The 15,010-nt window shown below is 38.6% G+C and overlaps 2 protein-coding genes across 2 annotated transcripts in view; one reads left to right on the top strand and one right to left on the bottom strand.

Moving 5' to 3' along the window:
• APAF1 (apoptotic peptidase activating factor 1) overlaps window positions 1-5,373 on the bottom strand; it is a gene marked incomplete at its 5' end in the record, with an annotated part of 36,534 nt that extends 31,161 nt beyond the window's left edge. The window contains 4 exons of the mRNA XM_082479545.1: window positions 2,069-2,252; window positions 3,274-3,471; window positions 4,751-4,940; window positions 5,236-5,373. Coding sequence (XP_082335671.1) covers window positions 2,069-2,252; window positions 3,274-3,471; window positions 4,751-4,940; window positions 5,236-5,373 — 710 coding nt within the window. The remainder of the gene's footprint in view (window positions 1-2,068; window positions 2,253-3,273; window positions 3,472-4,750; window positions 4,941-5,235) is intronic.
• Window positions 5,374-7,558: 2,185 nt separating this feature from the next.
• On the top strand, window positions 7,559-13,387 carry IKBIP (IKBKB interacting protein). Its single transcript, XM_082494030.1, has 4 exons — window positions 7,559-7,707; window positions 9,267-9,491; window positions 11,144-11,261; window positions 12,232-13,387. The coding sequence occupies exons 2-4, from the start codon at window positions 9,298-9,300 to the stop codon at window positions 13,060-13,062; spliced, it is 1,143 nt and encodes a 380-aa protein (XP_082350156.1). The 5' UTR covers window positions 7,559-7,707; window positions 9,267-9,297; the 3' UTR covers window positions 13,063-13,387.
• Window positions 13,388-15,010: the final 1,623 nt, after the last annotated feature.

Raw genomic sequence — 15,010 nt, 5'->3', positions numbered from 1 at the left:
ACGTATACCTAACTGGGTAGGATGCTGCACAGGCTGTAGCCTGTTCCAAACTCCTGTATCCAAGCTGGCCAGTTAGCAAGGCAACAAAATATGTTTCCCTTCAATTCATTCTGTATACTCCTTTCCACCACTGAAAGTGCCTACTTGGATTTCTCTTCTTTATCCAACTGTCAATTTTTCATAAACTTACAGAGTTTTTAAAGATACAAAGTTCCTACCTTTAGAGTCAATTTTGGCAATACAATCAAAGTGTTTAGGATAGAGGAGAAGAAGGGAAAGGATAAACAGGGCTAAGACAAACAGTGTGATCACATTAACATGGTTTCATAATGGTGAAAAGCAGTCAGACTAGAAAAGTTTTATAATCAATCCTTGTACCTTTTCCTTGAGGTGCAGTCATTCTCTGCAATACTCATATTTAATATCTGTTACTTTATCCTGAAACAGATTAATGAACATTGCCAGGTCAACAGCATCCTACACGAGATACCTGGCAGTCTATCAAGAAGATGCTGCCACAGCTGGCATTGAAATGCCCTCAAATAAAACCAAGTGCCTAATTGTTTCCAAAGGTGGCATTTTCTCTCCTTCCCCTTAGTTTCCTCAGCATACCCGGGCTCTTTTGACAAGACATACTAAGTACCTCTCAAATGAGTCACTTTGTGCACTACAAACAATATCAACCATGTTAGGCTGTCATATTACTTCGCTATACAGCAGCTGCCAACTTCTGGAGCAGTTCATGATGCCATAGGGATACATCTTACAAGACAAGAGCACACAGTTCTCCCTTCTACTCAGAAGAGACTGTAATGTTGCGCATGAATTAAACACCCAAATTCTTCTGTATTAAGACTTTGGTTTTGTTAATGAACAAAAAATAACAAGATTTGTGTCGTCCACTGACACATCCATTGACAACCACTTGTTGAAAGTGTCATGTTAGCACTATACATATAAGAATTCCCCCAAAAATGAAAGATTTCTTCTGGAGGACCTAGCAGTGTTTTTCAAATCTTTCCTTCACAAGATATTTTTTTTCCCTGTACAAAAATGCCAGTATTCTTCTACTCTATGTCATCTATAAAGATCATAAGATTGGAGTATTATTACTGAGGTATCTCATTAAGGTGCAGGCTTGTTTAGCGTAGCACAGGTTTTCCCAGAAAGTAATGAAATCCTCAACAAATAACAAAAGCTATTGCTCAAAGATGAAACAAACCTATGCAGTGACTGAGACACTGCTTGATTGAATCAAGTCAATTTTCCTGAAGTTTGAAAGCAACTGGTTTCTCGGCAATAATTGATCATATCATGAAAACCTGCTTTCATTTTGATAACTTCAGACCAAACACTTCAAAAAGACAACAGCTGTTCTGCAAAGGAAAAATTTTTGGCAGTGATACAGCAGTAAAAGGGTGTGTATGATCCTCACACATCAATGAAGCATTCTATGTACACAATGAGAACACTGAAAGTTAGAGCAATTCTTATCTCCAACTGTTCATGCCCAACCTTCAATGACTAATAACTTTTCAAGCAAATGTGACTCCTGCACACCTGGTTAACATACTTTTTTTAGCAGAAGCCTTATTAGCCTACTAAACATATGCATATCCAGGACAAGCCTACAACATGTCCCTTCAGTTACCCCATTAAAAAAAACACATCTAAACAGGGACATTTATACTATGTATATTGTACATCTGCCTCTAGCATGTATTTACCTCTCAGCTTTTGAACACTTTTCTGAACTTGCATATAATAAAAGAATAAGTAAGTCAGTATTTTATAAAATTTTATCAGGAACCCCCACACAAGAATTAAAATTCTAGAAGTATTGTTAGCTTCACCTTAAATAACACTTCCTAATTATCTACAGTAAAACAGAAAAAAGGAAAACAAAAAATGAAGAGTTAGGAAGTTGGTTTTAAAAAAAAACACAAAACCAAAACACACCACACCACAGAGACATGTAACCACAACACAGACACCTTAGATGATTAGACCAAAGTTACTCTGCAAAGTTTTTTCATTAACAAATAGTGTTTCGTTTTATCGACATCACCTGGGATATTTGCGTAGCATCAGCAAACGAAGACGATCTTTAGCCTCTTCAATGTTAAGTGGTGGCCTTTGTGAAAGAGTAGAGTCATTTTCTAATCTACTACAGAGATTCTGAAGTTTTATTAGGAGCCCTGCTTTGTCCTGTTTTCCAACAGAGATCCAGTGAACTCCTCCTGGAAAGTAATCTAACAAGAAACGCAATGTTAATCATGCTACACATTTGAAATCAGAAATGTTTAATAGAAGCTTACAATAGCAATCAATAACTCACTTTCAATTAAAATATACAACTGTGAAGTCTATTGCAAGCCAACTTGCAACTCTACCATTAACACAGAAGGATGGTTCTACAAGACCACTACTTTTTATTTTTAAAGGAACAGGCTCTGCAGGGCAAGTTCCCACAGAGAATTCATGCTACCACTGATGCTGTCGTCCCTCCTCTCTACATGCCTTTCTGCCTGTCCCTTGACAGCCCCTTCTGCATCCATCTTCCTGCTAGTCGGACTTAGCATTTACTTTTTTCACCCTGTACTACTGCAGGGGTTAGGAGTCTGGGATGTGAAAATTATCCCAAAACAGTGAACCTGAAAGCATGTAGAAGAGTCAGCTGCAGCACAGGATCCTGTAGTCTCTATCCCTACATCATGTTTTCTAATGCCCAAGTCCCACTTTCCCCTCCAAGTGTCCTAAAAAAATAACAATCATTAAATGGTTTAATTTATGGTCTGCTTTAAGTTAAAGTGACACTAGCGTAATCACTCCACAAATGCCTGCCATTATTAAAATATATGCAAAAGTTAGAGGAAGAATTTTTAAACTCACATAGCAAAGGGAAAGAGCCTGAAGACTTAACAGGCAATGTCCAAAAGGAATAAAAACTTAATATGATTATTTTGCACTAACAGAAATAACAATTTCAAGTTAATTAAGGATGTATCTACTTGCATAAACGAAAGCAGATTCCCAGGTGAAAAGCTACTCAGAATCTTTTCCTATAAATCAGTAAAATATTTAGTGGTCCTTGAGCACTAAATGGTTATGAAAGCTGGAAGTTGCAAGCAAGTATTTCAGAAGCACCTAAGGAACTTAGAAACCTAAATCTTAAATTACTTTCAGATGACATAAGATACTTTGGCATATATGTCCAACGTGCATACACCTGTAGCAATTTTTATAATTCTTTTTTTTTTTTTCTAAAAGTACCTTCCAAGAGCTGATGATCCCTTAAAGCTTCTGCTGTTAAAACAGTCTTCCCACAACCTGCCATTCCATAAACTGTGACCCAGCCTGGATCACTTCCCAAGCAGCACAGTTTCTGTTTAATAGCATCTACCAGTTTTGGCCGAGTGACAAACACAACCGGTCTCTGTGGTACACCTCCTTCGCAGAGAATTGTCTTAACTAAAGTTAGAAACAAGATACGTGAAAATAAAAAGTAATTTATAAAGTGATGCTTCTTCAAACCAAACCAAACAACTCCCCACCCCACCCCAAATAAATAGTGGGCTCCCTCCCCCAACTTGTGTCCCATACAAACGCTCTAAAAAGTACTGTACTCACAAAACCAAATACTGAAAAAATACTGGGTTTTAGAAATAAGTTACTTAGCAGGTAACTAGCCTCCGACCACTAGCATCCCAATTAACAATCACATTTTATGCAAGCTAGTTACATCAATCCCTAGAAGTAAAACGATAACTAACAGCTCCAGTAGAAACTGTGGCAAACAAACACAGGCACTCAACATTACTATACCCAACTGACAAGTCACTTTCTCAACCAGAAGTTACTGCCCCACAGATGCAGCAGAAAAAAACGTATACTGTGTAAGACTTTTACTTCGTAGTTAGCAGCACAGCATTGTGGTCCAAGACTTCCCTTGATTTGAGCTAAGACAGCACAACTTGCAGTAGAGCAGGTAAAGCATAGCAGGAAAGGAAATGCGCACTTTATCCATACACTGCTGGCCACAAAGTGGCCATATGCAATGCCATATTATACTGATAAGCTTTGGGAAATCTTACTCGGGTAACCAAAATTCCACGTCTCTGACACTTCTTAAACCGTAGAGCGACAGTAAATATGGCATTTAGTCGCATGCAGTTAGAAGGTTCTTTCCATTAGAAACTACCAATTTATTTCATGTCAATCAGAGATGATACTGATAACAATGTATGTAAAAGTGAGGAACTTATGTAGGGTAGTTAAAATCTGGTGGAGAGAGTTAAGCAACCTATTAACTAGATCAACTATTGGAACGTAGGCTGAGAGATTACAGATTACTTTTCAAGAGAAATTACAGAATTTTGGAGGCTACAGCTTTTTTTATGTTAGATTGAGCTTTCTTAATATATACAAATAAGAGTCAATCTTTCACATACAACAAAAATATTACAACTTAGAGAAAACCGTAAGAGTTTAAGGTTTCCCGTCTTTTAAAATAACTATTACTAAATATGAATGTTTTCAAGATGACCTACGAAAAGTCGTAACTGTTGTAATTCTCCTGCCATATTAAATAATGAAATACAGAAATACCGACTATACTACTAAAATAAGTGAATGCACCAACTACTCCTTTTTCATTGGAACAGGTATTATAGATAGTCACTTAGTAAGGAATAAAAAATATAACTTTGTCTTTACTTTCAAGCACGGGTATTGCTGTAGTTATACTGACCGTATGACGTCATTCCATCCATTGAACTCTTTCCATTACCAGAGGAGATGGCAGGGATGCCATCCTGAAGAAGCGCAGCAAGATCTCTGTACCCTTCATGAAGTAGTGCATTATAAAAGGATCTATATGAATTATTATCTTTTGTAAGAATAATGTTTATTAGCATAGCTGCTCGCTCCTTCTGTGTATTCTAGAAAAAAAAATTACAAGAGATGTTATAGAAAACTAAGAGATCTTAGAAATCATCTAATCTATCACTCTGTCAATTATTGACTGTGTTTACAGTCTTCAACTGTGAAATAGCCTTCAACTTGGCCAAGCCCTTGACTCAGCGTTATGAAGTGCGATAAAAACTGCATGCTAGGCATATGCTTATGAATTTGCTGAATCCAGCAATGTGATAGATAGAAAGTATTATTTTTAAAAAGAACTATAAAACACGTGAACAGACTAGGAAGGTAAAAAACAGTGAGAGACAATTCTACCTGTTGTTTCACTTTCTCCTCCTCCTGTAATGTCAGTACTTCATCAGAAATCATACGATCCATAATATAAGAGGTCTTGATATCTTTTTCCAATGCTTGGCGATTCCTAAGTAAGTAATTTCTACTCTTCACATCCATATTTCTTCAGCGTTTTAAAAAAAAAAGCGAAGGCAGAATCAAAACATAACTTACAAGTACAAGGAAAAGAGTTTTAAAATAGTTTACAAATTTTGGTTTTAAAGCCAGAAAAAGTAGCAGAGCAGCTGCATTAGTAGAAAGTACAGTGAAGTTTCAGGCAAGCTCATACTACAAACTGCAGAAAGCTAAAAAATTTAGGTTTTTTTTTTTTACTTTCTGTCTTGATAAGGAGACTTTCATACTATTGCTATATGAGTTTAATTACACTGTTTATGACCCACTAGTCCACCTTGGCTGGACAGTACAATATCATCAAGAAAACATTGGGAGAATCTAATATCATTCCTTTTCAACAGAGTAAAAAAAAGACATATTAACAGAGAAGTTGTAATAGTTCACAAGCTATACAAATATTATTCTTGAAATATTATTTATATACTATTATGTTTAATAAAAACATCCAGCTGAGCATTATAACAATCTGACTACAGCATTTCTTCGATTGCTCCACTTGGAGGCATATAAAGCAGGTATAAAAAGAATTTCAATCTTTAACATTAGACTCAGAATATAACTCTTGTGGTCACTACCTGAATGCAAGTTTTCATTAAAAAAAACACATGTACTGCTACTTGGTGGAGAAAAAAAAATCTGAGTCCTTTTCCACTATGGAATTTATGCTTATGAACACTTGCACAACTAAAGAATCACAGTCTGTGCAAGCTTCTCACGTACTCAGAACTTGCTAAATGTCTCTATGGAAAGGTCTTTTCCCCTCCCATTACATCCCTCACATTTTTTAAGTCCTTGGATCATGTGATTTGGACAACAGGATGAGAAAGAGGACTGGTCTCACGGCTGACAGCACTGGGCAGAACTACAACAGAAAATAAACTCCCTGTGTACCAAATCCCATGAGATAAACTCGATATTTTCTCCAAGTCCAGGACTCCACACAAGTACGCTCGGATCTCGACACACGATGGAAGATGGAGCACCCAATACTGCCAATGACTGACCTGTATCTTCCTTTGTCAGCACCTGACACACAACTATACGTTTGCATTCTTCCTCTATATCATTAAAAAAAAAAAAAAAATTTGCCTGAAGACAAAAGAAGGTGAAAACTGTTGTCTACCACGTGAAGGTTTTCCAGTACTGATAAGCCACCCCCGGGAGTCCCTAATGATCCAAACGATCTCTCGGATCACACTCCTGCGCAAGGACCGAAGGCTCCGCCGGCAGTCCCGAGCTCCTCCACAGAGCAGCCTGCAGCTCCGCTCACCTTTGCTTTCCCTCCCTCCTTCAGGAGCCGGGTAGACGCAGAACAGCTGCCTTTGGATAAGCCGGCGATGGGAGCGTCTCCTCCACCGTACTGACAGAATTTCCTATTTTCACTGGGAAATAAGTGGTTAGGAAAGTCTTTCACCCCACCGCACCGCTTAGGAAAGGGGACGTGAAAGCTCTCCAATTGAGAGACGTCCAGGTTAAAATTAATAACGATGATAATAATAAATCCGCACGTGAAACAAGTACAAAAAAAGAGAGCACCCCACGACCACACAAAACAAAGGGTTACCTCACACCCCGGCACGCCTCACCGCCGCCGCGGGGAGAACGAAAGAGAAACCGGAGCGCTCAGTGCAGCCGCCCGCCGCCGCCCCCACCCCGCCGCCGGGCCGGGGGGCTCTGCCCCGCCGCCTCCCCCGTCTCCCCCACCCCCGAGGCGGGGGAGGCAAACTGCCTCTTCACCGGAAAGCTCCGGAGCCGCGGGCTGGACTCAGCCTCAGGGGCGTCGCGGTGAAACCGCCCGGGCACGGCCCCTCCTCATCCCGTCCCGTCCCACCTCCCTCTCCACCACCGCCGCTCACCTGCCGGGCAACGCGGGGCCGTCAGGAGCCGCCGGCAACAAGTTCTCGCCTCACCCCGAGGAGAAGCCGCTACCCCGGCACCGGGGAAGCAGCGCGCCGCCACCACTTCCTCCTTCCGGCCCCGGGGGTGGGAGAAGGGCCGGCCCGGCCCAGCTGCCCCCTCCGACGGCCGCCAGCAGCCCGGCCCCTGCCCGGAACAAAGCCCGCCGCTCCCGCGCCGGCGCGGAGGTTCGGCCGCCTCGGTGGAGCGACGGCAGCGCGCCTGACGTGGCGCGGCGCGGCGCTGGCTTGAGGGAACGGCAGCTCAACGGGCGCGGCGCTGGCTTGAGGGAACGGCAGCTTAACGGCTGCAACGGGCGCGGCGCCAGGGGCTGGCCCGGGCCAGAGGTGGGGCCCCGGGACGTGTCAGCGTGGTAACAGCCCTCCTCAGCCTGCAGCTGAGGCCGGAGGAAGCGCTCTGAGGGTACGCAGGGTGCCCGGGCCGAGGAGCGTGGCAGCGGCCGGAGGGGATGCCGGGCCGCCGAGGGAGGGAGAGAGGCGGCCCGAAGTGCTGCCGGGGGTCGGTGAAGCGACAGGGCAGTGGGAGGCGGCCGGGGCCGGGTGGCGTCCCGCAGGCCTGCAGCGAGGGCGGGCTGGGGGGCTCCTGGGCGCCCCGAGGGCGGAGGGGGTGTGGAAGTGCCCCGGAGGGGAGGGGGTGGTCGGTCGGTCGGTCGCTTTCGGTGCCCCGGGCCGAGCGCAGGCAGGGCTGGGGCAGGGACCGGGGGAGGGTGTGGGGAGGCCCGGGAGGGTCTGTGGGAGGCTGCGGCCCGTTCCTCTGAAGTTGTCCTTGTTTAAGCTGAGTTGTTGGTCCTGCATTAAACTATTTCCCTAACTACCATTCGGATTTTTTTATTTTAACTTCATAAGACGTGCCAAAGTGTCGTAACACATCCCAAAAGTGTTTTAAAAGTTTCAAAATGGCAATTTTTTTGGCTATATTTTTTGGAGAGCAAGAGCTGATTTTTGCCTACATACTTCAAATTCAAAGCATACTTCCTAGTACTGTGAATCACAAACAGCTTCATACTCTTGTGTAAAAGGTACTGTTTAAAATCTAAATCTGTGGCATGTATGCGACTAGGCAAGTATCTCTAATATTTAAATATTTATATTTTGACATGTGACTAAGCAGCAATCCTGCAAAATGATCCAGAAAGAAGCACAACATTTTTGTTTCAAATTATGCTAAACCAAATCCACCACGAATCTAGTCTATTTTGAGCAGCATAGTGATTTTAGGCTTAAAAATTCCACTCTGTATTTCCACTTGGTTAGTATATGAACTTTTGTATTCTTTGAAACTGGAGATTCATAGTGCCTGAATCTATTCAGACATTAATTTTAGCAAAGAGGAAATTACAGCTTTTTTTTTTTATGTAGATGTATTATTTCATGAATCTTCTGTATTTTTCTATTAATGGCTTTCTATTAACTGATGTCTGTGGTTTTATAGATGATGTGAAATCATTACAACACAACTATTTCTAAAGTAAAGCTTGATTTGCAATCCCATTTTTATAAATGAGAAAATTCATTTTCCCCTTTAATGTGGAGTAGGTGTGGCTTTTTTTAATCTACAAGTAAAATAGGACAGTGAAATTGCTGATGAAATTGTGACGGTAATCCACTATAAAAAGAAATACGCTTTCACTCCTTGCGATTTAAGTCACATCTTCAAAATGGCTTATTATACAACAGATGAAACATTTCTGGAAAGGTGAAATTAGCTGAAGTTTGGAAAGTCAGTTCAGTTTCAGGAAAAAAATTAAAACAGTGCTCTATAGTACAGAAAACAAAAATTTTCACAAATCTTATGAAAGTATTACAACACTACAAAAGTTCACATAACTAGAAAACATAGTAAACAGAGAAGGAAACATTTTTTGGGGGGTATTTGTGTAAGTAAAGGGTGAAAGGTGGTATTTGGGGATGCTTAGCAGTAACTAGTCCTTTTTGGTTTTGTGTGGTTTTTTTTTTTCCCAGCTCTCTTTTGCTTCTGCTTTCTAAAACCAAAATGTCTGAAGTTAAGCAGAGGAAAAAAGATATTTCTTCATCCAAGACCAGCGAGAGTTCACAAAAGGTTGAGAAGCACAGTAACTGTGGGAAGCTGACAAGTCCCAGGACCAGCAATGATAGGAGTTCCTTTTGGATGGACCCACGGACAACCTTAAGCATATTTTCCCTTGCCGCCTGTCTGGTGCTGGCCTGGTAGGTAACCCTCTAAAGTAGATTTTAATATTTTTTTTTGCATTCTATACCGTATTCAGGCACAGACAATATGATTAGTTACATTTGAATATAGTGTTTGGGTTAATGACTGTAGAGATTTGTTAAAGCTAGAAGGATCAAGAAAAGAATAGCAGTATTCACAAGTGTAGAAACATTGGTACAGAGTGAGGGATTATAGAAGCTTGACCTGTTCTATCATGTTGAAAGTTTAAAAGGTGTCTTGCTCATGAATTGTAAATACCTGCTTTGGAGACTACATCTAACTGCGAAGAGCAACTTAATCTGACAATACGTCCAACAAGGCTCATTTGGCAGGTAATAAATAATTCAACAGTAGAAGTGAAGTAGAGTTTTCTGTAATAATTTGCTCAGCAGTGTGGTGAAACGTTCATCAGATGGAGTCTTCAAATAAAGCTCAAGTATCTTTGTAAAAGATGTTTTAGGGTATCTTAGCAGCCGCAATACCTTAGTTCCATCAGAAATTGAGCTTCTTGCAGAAATGATATGATGAAATTCAGAACCCTAGCGCAAGACATTAGTCCAGATTATTACACTCTACATCAATCTGAAAATCAAGGTAAAATTTGTTCTTATTTTAACATCACTCAGATTTCATTATCTAAATCTTTGAGAAACAGAATGACATAGTAGAATAAAATGTTTCGTGATGCTTCTGCTTACTGTCTTAAGTATATCTGTTCATGTCTGTTTTGCATGGATCTATCTATAGCAAGCACTTTATCTTTTATTGCCTAACTTAATATGTATAGATTATTGTGGATCTTTTGAAACTTCTAATCGCTATTCAATATACTAATAAATATCAATTTATGAAAGCACAAGTATTTTAAATCAACTCTCATCATTCTAGATAAAATTGTTCTTACTCCTGAGAGGACCCCCTGCATAGTCTACAATAAACCTTGTTTGGGGATTAATAAACATCCAGCAAAAATCAGGGTTCTTGCTTGGTTGTCTCATTCTCTTTTTAACTGTATAAAGTGCTTACAGTTCAGAAAGCTCCCAAGTTCACAGTCAATTAATCTCACATGTATATGAAGTACAGGATTGAGATCTCTACTCTCTGTTCAAAATTAGCATCATCATAACAGTAGCTATGCAAGCTTTGCCACAATGCACCCTGTGTTCTTGGGTGGTTACAATTAAACAGTGTTAGAGTTAACCAGCCTTTCTAAATCCAAAGGCTTCTGTGCATGATTTTGTGATGCTTTGCAAGGAAGTATAAATATTTTTTTTGTTTTATTTCCACCAGTTAAATAATACTTTATCAATAAAATACATTGTGAGGCAATGCATTACAAGCATGTTATAGCCTCCCTATGTCAGCAGTCTTACTAGACATTTTTCCTGTTTGAATGGCATACAGCATAAAAACAAAGCACATCTATTGGATGCTTCCTTATTTTTCCAGCTCTATTGGAAGATAACTCCAGTATGAAGGCAAATCAACTTAATTAAATCCTAATTATTTTTTCTGTCATGTATTGATCTAGCAAATTCTGTGAACACAAATCCCTACAGTTACAGATTGCTGTGAATCAGGTCCCAGAACACTTAATATATGGTAATTATGTAATTATGTTTATTGATTATTTATTTGCAAATTGCAGGTTCCTATTTCAGCAGTCAAATCAATTTGCTAATATCGAAGAAAAGTACAATTTCTTACAGCAAGAAGCTGAAAAACTCCTGCATGTGGAAAATAAAGTTAACTTAATTTCAGAAAAGGTAATAATTAACATCTTAATTGGATGATCTCTGGTGTACATTTGATGTTGTTTTACTTTGTTGTCATTTAGTTAATTTTAACTGACTATTTTTAAATTAATTTTCCTAATGTGTCCTACTTGCCTGTGAATAGGTCTTTGGAGAGTATTTCATGTGACTAAATGTGTCAATTGATACCTTTGTTCAAGTACGTAAGTATAGTGGTTCTATGTCAGTATTATTTTTTTAGACACTAAACTATTTTTAAACATTTATATTTCTGCACATATGTCATTCTGCCAGTATTGTTCTGTGTATAGTTCTAATATACTTTGATTTGAAGAAAACTTACAGGCATTTTCATGTAGTAGACCTGTTATAATATGAAAGACATGAAATGATAGTAATATTTTTTCATTGCTATTTTTTTCTTATCTATGTGTGACATTATCAAGTAGAAAACTTGGGCTGGCTGCCAAATTATCCCCTATATCTTACAGATAATGATGGGAGTACAGCATGGCTTATGCCAGTCATGTTGTTTTAGCACTGATCTCATAATGATGTCATTTATACATGATGTAATTTGGGTATTTATATACTACACTCCAGATTGCAAAATGTTGCATGGGATTTAGGTACTGTGATATATTTTACAAAAAAAAAACAAAACAAACAAAAAAAAAACCCCCAACCAAACAAAAAGGAGCCCACAAACCCAAACCACTGTGGAAAATAAAGGATTAACAACAAAGAAAATAGCATGTATTCTGTAGACATTCAACAACAAACATACCCTTTTCTGTGACTTTTTCATACCAGGTTAATCAACAATATTTAAAAGATGAAATATAAAAACAAATCACACGGAGCTTTGTAACAAGTAAAGTGGCTTCTAAGGGACTTTATTCTCTGTTAAATAAATGCAAGTGGTTGTCTAGTCTTATTTTCGTTAAGTAGACATGGACATTTTTTTGTGTTATAAATGCAGCTTGAGTCTTCTGAAGGCATCCTACAAGAAGCTGCCTCAACTGTCTCTCTGATGACTGAGTTTGAGCAGGAAGTATCTTCTCTTCGTAACACCATAAATGATATTCAGAACAATGAACAGACTTTCTCTATAAAGATGCAGAGCATTAACAAGAAGTTCCAAAATGTTACAGATTCCTGGAGAAGAAGCTTGGATGAAATGAACACAAACACTAGTAGTTTAAAATTAGAAGTGAAGTTCATACATACAGAAGTTACTTCCCAAATTAATGAAGTTGACCAAAGAATTAAATCTCTTTCAGAAAGAGTAAGAGATTTGGAAGACAGTACAGCCAGAAATATTAAAACACTAAAAAGGCAAGAAGATGATGAATTCTCTAGAATTGAACAAAAGTTGGACTTACATGCAAAGGCAGTTGAAAAGCTAGAAGAAGAACAGAATAGTCTGGTAGCCAAGGACACAGACCTGAATCAGAAACTTGTGAACTATGAACCTAAAATTGAGGAGTGCAAGACCCATTTGCCAACAATTGAAAATGCTATTCACTCTATTCTTAGATTATCAAGTGAATTGCTAAGTATGGAGAAAAAGATAGAGGACTTGACAACACAGCTATATACTGTGGAAAATGATATGTTGAAAGCTGTCTCTGATACAATGGCGATGCAAAAGGTTCTTGAAAGCATTCAGTACAATGACAGCATATTGAAAGTGCAAAATAAAATAGTGGTTTTAGGAGAAGTAGTGCGTGACATAAAAGTATCTTCAAAAGCAAAACAAGTAACTTTAGAAAGCTATAACTTAGAAAATGACCAGAATGGGGATAAGTGAATTTGGACTTAGGGTTTCCATTGATGAAAGAGCACTTTAGTTTATTATAAGTAATGTGACTCCAACATGTGTTAAGGGTAGGTGAAATATTGTTAACAATTTAAATAGTCACTGGATCAGACTGAAATGCAAACTTATAATATAGACGATAGAGAGGAAGAAATACTGCGTTGGAGGAGGCAAGGAGTATTTTCTTAAATAAATTAAGGATTATTTTCAGTTTATTTATTGAAAGATAATTTTATTATAATGAAATTTGAAGTAAGGTGTTTAGATTAAAGAAAAAACACTTCAAAACCGGATTAAAATTTATATTTAGTTCTCACTACTTTGTTTTTTGTATTTTTACTTTTTGTATTATATTCTATGGATTTGTAACACAATGATCAATTAAGTTCTTATTTCTAGGCAGATATACATGTACCTCTCTTTTAACGTATTATATACCATAACGTTTTTGTGCTCACGGTACAGACTTCTCAATGTCAGAGTTGTTACTGGGCTCTACGTATTTTATTGTGTGCAGGAAAGGAGTAAGTACGTTTTTTAACAGCTGAACCTTAGATACAACAGTATTAGAGAAAACATTAGTAAAGTACCACTTACTGAGAACTTTGTCTGGTACTGGTATGCATAAGCAGAGGCTTACATGGCAGCTGGTGTTACCTTCATTTTCTTTGACCCCATGCAAACAGCCTCCTTTGACCTCATTTCCAGCCTTTTCAAGCTTCCTAAAATCACTGGCATAGTTTTGTTCTGCCATTGAAGTCTTTGGACTACATATAGACTGAAATTCTTATTAATATTTCTGTTAGATTCTTCTTCCATCATTTAATTTGCAAGTTTGGTGTGATCAGTCACCATTTGTTTGGGGTTGGTTTTTGTGGGTTGGTTTGTTTGTTTGTTTTGGTGCTGTTAGAAATAAGTTTTAACTTTTCCTTCTATAGAATGTTCTCTGTTAGGCATTATACCATGTCTGGTATTGTTTTGCATTCCAAAGGGACAAAAGCGGTGTCGCTGACATTGTTTCCCAAAGGTTGGTGAACCAAGAGCTCCAAAAGCAATTAACAAAAGCCATTAACAAAAGCCATGGAGTTATATATCTGGGGACAGGGAATATCTAATTTATCCATAGGTCTAATAGATCTCCTTACACCGTATATAGTACTACCTCATAGGCCTGATAGCTGTTCATTGAAATTTGGATCTCAGGACCACCATAAATTTGTGTCTACAGACGTACGTGGTGATAATTTCTGAACTCAGGAATGTAGATTGCTAAGTAAACAGTATCAACACATACTGACGTAATCAGGCTTAAGTTAAATTATTCTGGGTTTGTACATTCATTTGTCTACTGAAATTGTCACTAAACAGTTTAAGCTGCCTATTCAAGAGACTATTAAACCAGCATTTATCAATTTATACAGTCTGTCAGTTTCATATATTATGTATAGATTTGTATCAGTTTACAGTCATATTCAATAAAAATATGTTGTAGTGGATTGCCCTGTCCTGGTGCATAATCTAATTCAAAATAAACTGCTGTTCCAGAAGAGAGTATGGAGTAAATACTTTAGTGTTCAGTGGTCCATTAAGAAACGCTATTCTATACAGAAGTGTTTTTTAAATACTTTTTTCAAGTATGTTTCTACTTGATGTACGTTTGGGGAAGGGTGGCTAAATTATCAGTGGTATGCTCCCAATTTAATGTCTTTCATCAACCCCAACCCTACTGAAAGCTGAATGTACAAGAGATTGAACAGGAAATCCTCACTCATCCTTAGCGGGCGTTAATTAGGAAACCAGCACAACTCTTCAACCTAAATTTTGGTGGTTTGTTTTTAAGCAAACAGTGTTGTGCTAATGAGGAATGACCAACATTATCCAAAAGTTAAAAATATTCATTTCTTTGGTCATATTTTTACTACTAGTGTCAAGAAAAGGA

Source organism: Vanellus vanellus (genome assembly GCF_965231255.1).
Source record: "Vanellus vanellus genome assembly, chromosome: 1".
Lineage (NCBI taxonomy): Eukaryota > Metazoa > Chordata > Aves > Charadriiformes > Charadriidae > Vanellus > Vanellus vanellus.
The sequence above is the reverse complement of the archived record's forward strand: the minus strand, read 5'-3'. Positions and strand labels throughout refer to the sequence as shown.

Bases quoted from the DNA above. Each gene is read 5' to 3' on its own strand.
- IKBIP (XM_082494030.1), top strand. From the start codon at position 9,298: ATGTCTGAAGTTAAGCAGAGGAAAAAAGATATTTCTTCATCCAAGACC. The intron at 9,492-11,143 runs GTAGGTAACCCT...TGCAAATTGCAG, and splicing joins GCCTGTCTGGTGCTGGCCTG to GTTCCTATTTCAGCAGTCAA. The intron at 11,262-12,231 runs GTAATAATTAAC...TTATAAATGCAG, and splicing joins TTAACTTAATTTCAGAAAAG to CTTGAGTCTTCTGAAGGCAT.